This window comes from Ambystoma mexicanum, chromosome 6q (genome assembly GCF_040938575.1).
Source record: "Ambystoma mexicanum isolate Mex_15411 chromosome 6q, UKY_AmexF1_1, whole genome shotgun sequence".
NCBI classification, from domain to species: domain Eukaryota; kingdom Metazoa; phylum Chordata; class Amphibia; order Caudata; family Ambystomatidae; genus Ambystoma; species Ambystoma mexicanum.
Window position 1 is genome coordinate 1,039,865,641 of NC_090937.1, and position 12,080 is coordinate 1,039,877,720.

The 12,080-nt window shown below is 47.4% G+C and overlaps 1 protein-coding gene across 3 annotated transcripts in view; it reads right to left on the reverse strand.

Annotated features, from left to right (window-relative positions):
- The window catches only part of SLC7A2 (solute carrier family 7 member 2), a 574,284-nt gene that overhangs the window by 141,752 nt on the left and 420,452 nt on the right, over nucleotides 1-12,080 (reverse strand). For all 3 annotated transcript variants that reach the window (XM_069631574.1, XM_069631576.1, XM_069631575.1), the window contains one exon: nucleotides 4,690-4,832. In XM_069631574.1, coding sequence (XP_069487675.1) covers nucleotides 4,690-4,832 — 143 coding nt within the window. The remainder of the gene's footprint in view (nucleotides 1-4,689; nucleotides 4,833-12,080) is intronic.

Consider the following 12,080-nt stretch of genomic DNA (forward strand, 5'->3'; position numbering starts at 1 on the left):
GGAAGAGAGAGTTGAAGGTATGTAGGTCCAACGCCCCAGAAGGCCTTTTGGACGATGCAGATGGTTTAAAACTTAATCCTTGCAGCCACTGGTAGCCAGTGCAGAGATTCCAGTCCTGGAGAGATACGATCCATGGGCTTGGGGCCAAGGACAAGTCTCGCAGTCCTGTTCTGGACAAGTTGCTGAGGGCGGAGAGTAGAAGCAGGCAGATTTAGAAAGAGGCTGTTGCAATAGTCCAGCCTAGAGAGAACCAGAGCTCTGGAAACAGTGAGCTTCTGGGGGAAGGAAAGGAAAGGAAGAATACCTCTGAGGAGGTGCAGCTGGTAGTGTGACTTCTTAGAGACGTCAGAGATGTGGGGAGAGAAGGAGAGTGTGGAGTCGAAGATGACCCCGAGGTTTTTAGCCTTGCAGTTGGGAGCAGGCATAGGACCAAGAGAGGCCGTCCAGGGAGCTACAGGAAAGGAGGGAACGGGTGCGCCGATGAGGAGAATTTCGGTCTTACTGGCATTAAGGCAGAGGTCATTAGTGGCACATCACTACTGGATTGCAGACAGACAGTCAGAGATGAGGGAAGGAGTGGAGGCGGCCGAGGGTAGCCCGAAAATGAGCTGGATGTCATCCACATAACACTGAAAGTTGGGGCATAGCACGGCAATGCGGTGGGCAAGGAGTGCCAGGTATTGGTTGAACAGCCAGGGAGAGAGGTTAGACCCCTGGGGGACACCACAGGTAGAGAAGAAGAGAGGAAGGGCCCAAGTTGGACCTGGGAGGTTCGGACGGAGAGGAAAGAAGTCAGCCATGCCAGAGCCTGACCAGCGATACCCAGGTTATCAAGATGGCATGGTTGATGGTGTCAAAGGCAGAAAAGAGATCAAGCAGGATGAGGACGCAAAGGGTGTTAGAGTCAAGGTTGGAGAGCAGGTCCTCACGGATGTTCAGGAGAGCAGTTTCCGTGATTCTGGCAGCTCTGAAGCCAGACTGGTGGTCAAAAAGACAACCAACAGATTCAGTGTGGAGATTAAGCTGGGAGATGGCCAGTTTCTCCAGGAGCTTGCCCAGGAAGGGAGTGATAGAGATTGGGTGATACTTAGCTGGGCAGGAGGGGTCGGCAGAGTGTTTCTTAAGTAGAGGGTGCACAAGGGTGTGCTTCAGGGGGGATGGGAAGACTCCAGTGGTGAAGGAGTGATTGCAGAAATCCACCAGGGCAGGAGCCAAGGAGTCGATGTGGTCCTTCATAGTTTTGGAGGAACAGGGGTGAAGTTGTTTTGACGAGACTTTCATAGATCGGACTTGTCTAGAAACCTCGTCAGTGGAGAACAGGGGAAAGGCAGAGAAGGAGGGAGTAGAGGTGGCTGCAGAAGGGCTGGAGGAAGAGCAGGGAGTAAGGGGAGGGAGGGGATAGGAGGAGAGATAGGACAGGATGTCCTGTGTTTTAGAGATGAAGTGAGAAGCCAGTGCCGTGCAGAGGGCCTGGGAAGGGACAGGAGAGGTAGAAACTGCGGCAGGATTGGCCAGTTCCTTGCAGATTTTAAAGAGTTTGCCGAGTTGTTAGATGCCGCCGAGACACGGGTTTGGATATGAGCTCTCTTCTTGGTTAGGACAGAGCCGGTATTGCCTTTGCAGCAGGCAGCAAGCCAGTTTGTCAGAGGATGTATCTGAAGAACGCCATTTCCTTTCGGCCACCCTGCACTTGCGTTTTAGGGTGGCAAGGTCTGAGTCATACCAGGAGTTGCACATGGCTTTGGGCTTCAGGCGAATTCTCATGACAGGGGCAAGGATATCAAGAGTATCAGAAATAGCAGAGTGGAGCGTGGAGAGGGCTGTGTCAGGTGAGAGTCAGCCAAAGGGGGATATGAGGGTGAGAAGGTGGCGGCGAAAGCCTCAACTGACACACACTTCATGGGTCAGATGATCGAGAAGGTGGGTGGCAGTGATGGAAGTGGCCTGGCCTGTGGAGTTGGGAGGGTGAGGTGGGAGGAGAGGAGACAGTGATCACACCAGGAGAGAGGAGTGGTGCAAGGGATAGAAAGTGGAAGATCTGAGGAGATCAGAACATCCAGAGTGTGCCCTGCAAAGTGAGTTGGGCCAGAGGGGAGAATAGTGAGTGAGAGAGAGTTGCAGAGGTCAGGAAAGAGGCCAGAGGAAGGACAGGAAGCATCCAGGTGGATGTTGAGGTCTCCAAGAAGGAGGAGTTCAGTGGTTGAGGTCAGGAATGAGGAGGATATGTCCGCCCACTCAGAGAGGAAGGAGGAGATCTGACCAGGTGGTCGATAGATAGTAGCCACAGTAAGGGAATGGCTAGGGGAGAGAGAGAGCCAGCAAGTGAGGTATTCAAAAGAAGAGTAGGCCTGCGTAGGAGTCACAGAGGCAGGAATCCACTCTGGGAAGATCAGGGCTATACCCCCACCAGATCGGTTGGACCTGGGCGCGGAGAGGATCCTGGCCGCGAACCGTGTCTCGGTGAGACTGAGGACATCGAGGTCAAGTTCTTCCAGAAGGCAGCAGAGGAATGTTTGACAGCAGAGAAAGAGTTTAGAGTGGCAATATGGAGAAGGTTGTCATCCTTGAAGGACTTCCGGGCAGGGGTACAGGTCACAGGTACGCCCTGCCTAGGTGTAGAGGGAGTCCGAGAGGGGGCAGAGAGGGAAGGAGAAGGCAAGGTAGCCAAGGGGTGGCAGAGGGGGGAGGCAGTGTGATCAGGAAAAGGGGAGGGGGACAGCAGGAGAAGAAAGGAAGTTATGAGGCGTGGGAAGTGTCTATCAAAGAGGTGAAGGTTGGCCTGAGGGCCTTGGACCAAGACTGTCCCATTAGAGTAAACATTAATGATGATCTTAGAGGAGTGGAAGGAGGCCAGGAGGGCGCCACAGTGGGTGCCACCATTAATAGGAGAAGAGGAGAAAGGAGAGAGCACACAGACCATATGAAGGGTCCATAGGTCTGGTGAAGGCACAACAAAGAGGATGTTGGTGAGAGTTTCCTTGGAGGAGGCACTAGTGTAGGTGTCAGCGATAGGGAGGCCTGGGTTGGAGACCAGGATGTCCTTTTTAAACTTCTTCCTACCAGATTAAGTGAGGAGAGCAGGATAGTCGATAGAGAAGCAGTTAGAAAAGATAGGAGAGACAGAGAGCACCATAGAGTAGGTGGGAGAGGAGGGAGCTGGAAGGGAGAGGGAGTGACACTAGAGTAGGCAGAAAGACAGCGAGAGGCAGGTAAGGTGAGCAATAGGACAAGACGCGACACTCAGGATTAGAGCTCACAAAATGCACAAACTTAGACACCTAAGTTTGAGAATCCTGAATAGAGGGCGAAAGGCCTAGTTTGCACAATGCAATTATTATATGGCACTAATACAGTCACATTTCAAACAACAGGGGGTGGAGGTCCGCTTATAGGTTGCAGGGGGGTGAGCAGGGCAATCAGAAGGAAGGTGTCAGGTAACAGGCGTTCCCTGCGGACACCTGCAGACACTTACATGGAGACGCCAAGTAGGAACCGCCCTTTGCCTAGGGGCCCTTAGCCGTGGGGCTGCCGGGCAGAGGCTGCCCAGGTCAGAGATAAGGAAGGGGAATCCAATCAGATGGGGTGGGCGGGAAGAAGGGACAGATGCGTGAGGAAGGAGGCCGGGAAAGAAAAGGAGACGCATGAGGGCACAGCTAAACAAACAATGTTACACACTATCCCCCAAAAACAATGCCGAGAACAAACCTCAGGAGGGCAGCACATTTCTTATGGGCACAGTTCGGATGCGCTGCACTCACCTCGCTCATCAGAGTTACACTACCCCACAACACCGGGATCAGTGAGCCAATCAGGGTGGTGGGCCGGTTGGGAGGAGGGCGGGAAGGAGGGACAGATGCGGGAGGTGGATGGACACAAAGCTTGTGGGAGTTTGGTTATTTACCCACCCATTGATGGCTCATGGCCATGCCAGTCTCCAGGGTCCCTTCCTGCCCACACCACATCCCCATGGTATCTCTGTTCTTTCTTAGCAGCCTTGTGGGTGCTAATGGCTTAATAACAGCTATACACCAGATAAACTAGCTCATGATGTATTAAAACTGTCTCAACTAAGTGTGCTTCCAGTCACTGAATTTATAGGTAGATCGTGTGTTCTGTCATATGTTCCTCGTAGTGAATCCCTGTTAAAACAAGCATTGTCAAAGCTAACCGGTACAGGCATTAAATGGGCATTTACAGACAATGCCATAATATACACAATTGCCAGTAGTTGTTATCTTAGTGCCAGGTGGAACAATTGTGGCAGTGACTGGAACATGTGGATCCCATGACTACACAAAAGCAAAACAGTTTGACCAATGCTCGTGTCCCACACACACACACGCACGCACGCACGCACGCACGCACGCACACCCCCCCCCCTCCCCACCTAGAATCATTGTGGTAATATTGCCTAATCTGCAAAATTGTGTTTGCATCATTTGGCATCTCTGCTATTTAGAAATATTGGTCTAGAGTTAGTTAAGCTGGTAAAACAAGACATTTATCTTTTTCCTAAATGTATTATCATATGGAACTGGTTGAAACAGTGCTTTGATGCCCCTGGCATAGGCGCTTTACGAATACAAAAATAAATAAAATGATCCCCCAACGAGTTGTAATAAGCACCAAGGTCCTGTTTTACATGCATGCATGCATGTCAATAAAGAGAAAGAGACACATTTTCCTTACCAGTTGTTGCAATACAGTCAAACCCCACAAAGGCATAAAAGCATGTGGCGGCGCCAGCCAGGGTGCCTGTGAAGCCATAAGGCATAAAACCACCAGCTCCATACACGCTGGTCACGTTGGCCGTTGATGACGCAGAAGGATTTCTAGAAAGAAAACCCATACAAGCACAGATTAGAAATGAACTACATAAAATATATTCCAACCGCCCCATTCAAACACGGAGAGCACGAATAGAAAGACGAGGGACAGAAAACAGGTCTGTGGGCTCAGAGCAGAGCACGCGGGCAGAGGGCGTTTGGAGTAATTGAGGGGAAAGACAACGTCATTTAGGGGCAGCAGCTGCTATCCAGGGCTGTGCTTCGATACTCTAGGCTTCGCCATTGCGACCCATCAGTGTTAAAGGGAAGACTGATGTCAAGAGTGAATTGGCTCTGGAGCATGAGTCGCAGGGCCCAGATGCCACCCCGTCTCCAAAGGTTCAGAGGTCAAGCATCACTGCAGAGCTGGCCCACTTCTGCGTGAGTAAATAATCACACACTGCATATCTGCACAATCTTTTCACGGCATCTGCTCTTTTGTGATATGTTCATATGGGGGAATTTTGGGCTGCGCTTGGCATATGATGTAGATGCTGGATATGTGACGCTGGCCTTACCTCTGGGGATTGTACATGGCATATTGTCTGGGTGTCCAGGTCACCCTGGCAAGGGCTCCCCCGTGACATGGGTCCAGCATGCACACCGTAAGTTTGAATCTTAGCAGGGCCGACTCTACCCTTCATTCTTCTGAGGTTCATACATTCGGTACCAATAAAATGGGTAATAATCATCACATCCCTTAGAAGCATGGGGATCTAGCCTAAATAATACGAGTCATTATCTGTCATTAAATAACGTTATCAGGGCAATTCAAGCGGCACTTGTCAGATGATTACACCAAGCAGACAATCTAGGTTGTGCCTTACATATGATCACTATACCAGACAGTAAGATGCATGGGATGGAATTTCTGTCGCATTTGAGCCTGGGCTTCGCATATGATAGCAGCACCTGCACATATCAGTCTGCACCTTTCATATAGGGGCATTAGGTGGCATAGTTGGGCACCCATGGCTTCACTTCTATACGACGGCACCAGCTAGGCATGCAAGACTGTACCTTGCATATGGCTATTACAGAGCGCCTAGAAGGCAGTACCTTGCAGTAGATTGCATTTATGATGCTATTTGGATGTGCCTGTCATACGATGGTAGCACCCACACATGTGAGGCTGGAACATGCAGGTTGTGATCATACCAGGGCTACGAGACATCAAATCGCACTTCCAAGGCATTAGAGACTGCACTTTGTATATGATGACAGCACTTGGGCATGCAAGGCTTAGCCCAATTTATGATGACATATGAGATTATGAAAGGCACAAGACGTCAGTATCTGTATACAGTAAGGTAACCTGGGCATGTTATTGCTGTGCCTGTAAACGTGTGGCTGTGCTAAGCATACACTGACTGACTATAACTGCAGTCAGAGGTTTCAACTGCCAAAGGATGGCAGTATCCAACCATATAGGGCTGCACTGGCCTAGCAATGCATGATCCTGAGTGATGTTGTTTTTGCTGGGTGGACGCATCTCATATCATTGACTAATTGCAAGCTTGCCCTGCAACGAAATTAAGCAATGTAGTATTTTTGAAAACGAAGTTAACCGCTTCTGCTTATTCGAGGCGCGAGCTGCAAGCCCGCAAGAACAGTGTAATCCTCCACGTGTTCCTATATGTTCCTAGAAACACTCGTGTACAGGCACGCTATAAATGACTCCTCATATCATATATGTTGCCCGAGAGGCGCAGCGTCCCTAAACGTGCTCAGCAGCATTCACACTGAGAAAACACAGCAGAAAAGTTGTGCTCAATGTACAGTAGGTGTACTCAAAGAATGCCTAAATGCCGCCTCAACATTGTGTGCTCTACGCAAATGATTAACCTCGCCTAATGGATGCACCGGCCCTGGTGTCAGGGGCATTGCTAGGGGGGGGCTAAGGGGGCTATAGCCCCTGATCTTTTGGTTGTAGCCCCGTATAGAATCTCAGGAGCTACAGCCAAAAGACTAGCTAGCCCCCGGTCCTAACAGCTCCGACATCAGCGTAGCCCCGGGTCTTTTCCAGTCCTAGCAACTCCCCTGCCTGGTGTCAATCAACACGCACCAAAATCACAAATTGTCTGAAACCTACAGCTTCTCCATTTGACGTTTCCAAAGTCAAAATAACAAAAGCATGATCAGCCCGATGTGTACGTTCAGTTTTTGCAAGCTTTTTATTTGGAATTTGAAAGTAATACCAGAGATCATTTTTCTTCAATATCAAGCATGTTCAATCAAAGATCCAGCAAATGTTATGGTAAGCTTGCAATAGAAATTGTCCATCAAGAGCCCCAAAAAATAGTCAACCAGGCTTTAACTGTGATCCAAACTAAAAGCGTATGCCCTCCCCTCATCCGTCTCATTCCTGCAATACCACTCTATCCCTCCAAGAGTGGTGTTTCAGGTGTCCTGGGACGGACTCACTACTCATACCAATGTATTCGCTCCAGAAGCTTCCACCTTCACACGTACCGTTGCAGAAACTGCTCCCATGTCTCATTAAGAACATCCATCGGATCCCTCACTCATTATAGACAGTCAATGTACGGAGCTTAATCGTCAGTTCCAGACAGTCCTCTATTTTCAAGTATGTATTCTTCTTCCAGTTTCAATGGTTCAGCTTCTTTGGTGTCTGACTGCCTATCCTACATGTCTCATGTCTGACATGATGTTGAGCAGAATCATCATATTTTACAGCTTCAGCGGGTGGCTGTAGAATTCTCTGGTCCAGATATTGGGTCTCACAATGTTTGTAGCTTTGAGCAAGCAATGAATTGTTGGACAAGTTTGCTAGTCACTTCCTTGCTATTCCAGCTTTGGTCATCATCGACCCGGCCCAGTTTCTCTTTTTTTTTTTCCTGGGGACCATTAAAGGCAGAAGCTGATCTTCTGCTGCAGTAGGAATATCTGGAAGTCAGTGTTAAATCTAGGGATAGCAAAAAGCAAGCTCATTCATTTCTCCTCCGGAATTTCTGCCTTATGTTCAGCACACAAATCCAGCCTGCACTTATCGAACTGAACATCGCTGTACTTCAGCAGCAAGTGGTAGAGCAGGATTTCTCCCGTCCTTCATCCAGCATTGCGGCTGACTATAACATTACCAAAGGTTCGTTACAAGGCTCACGTCTCCCTACTGGAAACTAGCTAGGACTGCTTCCATTAATCTTCTAAACCACATGTAGGCTCGAATCTCTGACCTAAGCAGCCTGTAGGTCATTATCCATCTTCTGAAGGGGAGCATTGAACCACCCAAGGACACCTGCGTGGCCAGATTCCTCTCTAACCACACATCACAGTGTAGCATGCCTCAGGGTTCTCGCAATCATTCACTTTCCCATTAGTCTGTCAAGCTTGTATCACCAATCCTAATGTTGGACAGTCTTACCAAACTCCTCCATGCCAGTCAAATCCTCATTAGATGGGCCACTGGTGGCTGACTCTCACCCTTCACTGCCCAGGATGCAATATGCTACATGCTATTCCTGAGCAATTCAGGTTCCACATCCATTTACAGTGGTGACTTTATCCAGTTGCAACCAGGTACCTCTGCAGTTGAAGGAGGATACTCGTCTGATTCTTCTGGAGATCTGGCAGGGCAACAACCCTTACTGATGATGGAGTGTGTAGTCTTTTCAGTGAGAGCGGGTTAAGAGATGTCTTGAATTTTGAATATACTCTCACTGATGTCCATCTTTGTTGAAAATACACAACATTTTGGGAAAGGGAATATTTTGATGATGTTTATTCTGGTCCACATGTGCATCCAGAGAGCCAACTACCTTTCCGGAGGGTCAGCCATACTTTTCTGCAAGGCTTCTTCATTCCTAGTCAGCTTTCCCTTCCCAAATGTGAAAAAAAGTCATTTTCAAGATACATTACAAACCTATTTGCCACAATGAAGTGCCACTGGTTGGCCACACTCCACTTTCCTTTTGACTTCTCCCATTTCACCTTGTATTTGGACAGGAGACCAAATGTCTGCATGGTCACCATTTAGGGCACACATTTTACACTAGCCATTGACTAGTAATAATTGACTCTTGGTGAGTTCGAAATTGTGTGCTGTGTCTAAGAACAGAATTGAGGTGACAAGTGACTGTTTTATGGCTTGCTAGTAGCTTGCAACTTTTTTCCTGCCCCCTGTTCACAGGGGCCATGATCACAGGGATGGATTTGCTTATTTTAGTGACAAGCAGCAGCATAATGTGAGTATAAGACAGTGCATTGACTTCCTGTCAGCCAATACGATATGTGGAAAATCCCCGGACAGACCACAGAGCAATCAAAACAGGTTGTATGTCAATATCAAACGGCAAGGGAGATAGGAGACAGCTCTGCCCCCACCCCCCACTAGCCTAAATGGGTCTGATAAGCAGCCATTCACAATGACCCTAGTATATGTATCTTCAAATATGCCTTTGATTCCTCCTCCTGTCCTAGGCCCAGAGTTCATGTATCTGAGCACTGAATCCATGATGCTTTGTCCACATCGATTGATAGGGCCAGCGCGGTCTGCCTTCTTCTGCCAGCACGATCTATGAGATCCACTAAGCACCTTGTGTTGTCATTGTCACGTCTCAACTTGACAAAACCAGTTTGTTCTTTCTTCACTGTACCTCTAATGACACATTCCAGATGCATTGATCAAAACCATGTCAGGATTTTGTCATCTACATTTATTACTGCTGCACTACCCACGGTGTCTCCCGGGCTTCAGGATCACTGAGATGCACCAACCAAAATCCACACGATTCAAGCAATCTTTATATATTTCCTGAAAAGCGCTACCACCACGGGTTCCATCACCATGCAGAATTCCACTGGGTAGCCAGCCGTACATCTGGGGTGATATCCCACCTTTAATGCGACCTATCCTTATTCTTTGGTACCTTGGACCACAACACTCCCCCTCTAGAGGCTCGAAATGACCCGAGGTATTGGACCCACTGACATGATACATAGCACCACTTTACTACATTACTTGAGTGCCAATATGGGCCAAGTAAGTTGAATGAATGGGTTCCCAACAAAGAACAACGTTGGTCCAAGCACTCCAAACCAGAACCCCATTTTATATAACTGCCCTCGGTTCCAAACAAACCGGATTTCAGGTATTCCAATGGATATCTACACTGTTGGGGAAAGACATTAACCACTTACTAATATCAGTTTTGGGTAAACATATGTGCATGGGCCATTTATGCTAAAAGCAGAGGCTTTCTGAAAGTTATACGGAAAGAATATGGATAACCCACCCACCCTCTCTTTCAGAACTGCCAGTGCCATGCAAAGGGCAGCAGTGTGGGCTATCCATCTCTAACATAAACATAACATGATGACCATGCTAGAAACATTAAGTGGTCTGGGAAGTTGTTGGAAAGAGAGTGCTAAGGGCCAGGCAGGCACCCAAACAATTAGGGTCTGAATCACAAAGATTTTCACTGGAGCAAATGAGGTAATGGACATGAGCATCTCCAATTTGCATCTGCTTCTTTAAACTCAATTTAAGAAGCCTAAAACTGGACTAAATCTGCAGATGCCTGAATCATCTTTGAAGTGCACATGTGCTAATGTCATGTACAAATATTTGCTCAAGGGCGTCTCAGAAATGCTCGAAGCACCTTATTTCTTCGTTTTCTGAGTTAGATATAAAGTAACAAGTGCAAATCTGATATGCTCATGGCATTTCCAGATTTGGGCTAGTAAAAATCTTTGCAAATCGGGCTCCTAATTTATATATGGGTGTTTTTTGGCTGGCATTTACGTGCCAAATGAAGAAACCAGCTACTGTAACAGGGATGCTTTACCCTAGCATTCACTTCTGCATCACAGGGGTACCCCGCTTTCTTTTTTACCCCATATTCCACCTCCCCGCCAGCTCTTCACCCCAAACCTAAACTTTAGCTAACCTTAATCACATGCATGGCCACGTTCACAAAGTGAAGATGCAGACGAAGTAACGCAGTAAGTGTAGGGGAAGATTTCTATGTGAAGTAAAGGGGGGATACCCTTAAACATGACACGGCACGATGCAGGCTTTTTGCCCCCCTACAAAATGTTGCAATGCACACCAGTTAAGAATAATGATTTTTACTTTCATTGCAATTTCCCCTTCATTGTTTGACCATGTATCAAGCCTGCAAACACTAGCATTCTTTAATAAATAATAACACATCTGCAAAAAATGTATTCAGTTTGTACAAATGTGGAAATTCATCTTTTTGTGTTTTGCAAAAGGTTTAAGAGAGAATGTCTGCATGGAGGATAACTCAATTCTCAGATTTACTCAAATGCTAATTACAAAAAAAGACGAACAGGAAACATTTCATGTAGACCTGCTAATGAAACATTAATTACAGCCATGAGATAACCTTATAGTTTCACAGCGCAGATAATGGTGGATTGATGGTTGTGAATGACGGAAATACGCAATATCCACAATGGTCACTAGGGAGCAAAAGCTAGGTTAATGTGTGTCTACCTGCATCAAAGCAAATTAAATGCTCGCAACGAATTGGGGAAATGCACAATCGTAAAAAAACATTAACACTTACGCCATGATTCACAGAAGCGTTTTATAAAGGTGTAATCTCATTAGAAAATGGCCTGTGAATCAGGCCCTTAACATAAACAGGTGTATTTGCATTGAGTTTTTTAAACGTTTTTTTTTTAAATGTGGTACTAATATGTAAATGCAAGGCAGTGGTGTTCAGTTGAGATTAGGAGGCGTAGCAGTGGACCGTAGCACTGAAAAGTCTGTGGAGCACTTGGAAAGGAGTGTAGGTGAGGTGTTGTGTGTGAAGTAAGAGTGGTACTTAGTTGAAAGTGTGTAGCTGTGAGTTCAAGAGTGCATGGGAGAGTGAATGGTAGTGATGGGAGGGTGAGTGTAAGAAGTAGTAGCATGGTCATAGGAGAGTGAAGGAGCGAGTATAGAGAACGTGAGGGTAGAAGAGGAGGCGTAGAGAGGGTGGAGTGGTGAAGGGTATAGAGTGGTGGGAGGAAGGTGGAAAGTAGTAGGAAATGGTAAGAGAAGGTGCTAAAGGTAGGTGGGAACACAGTGTGAGAAGACCAGAGGGACAGAGGAGGCAGAAGATGTGAGGATAGAAAGATTGAGAGAGGGGGGGAAGGGAGGGAGAGAATAGAATTTGAGACAAGGGAGAGAGGGAATAGAATTTGAGAGCAGACAGTGGGAGAAAAGGGAAAGACCGGAGGGAGTAAAGGTTGAGAGGAGGTGGTGCAGGAATATGAGGGGAG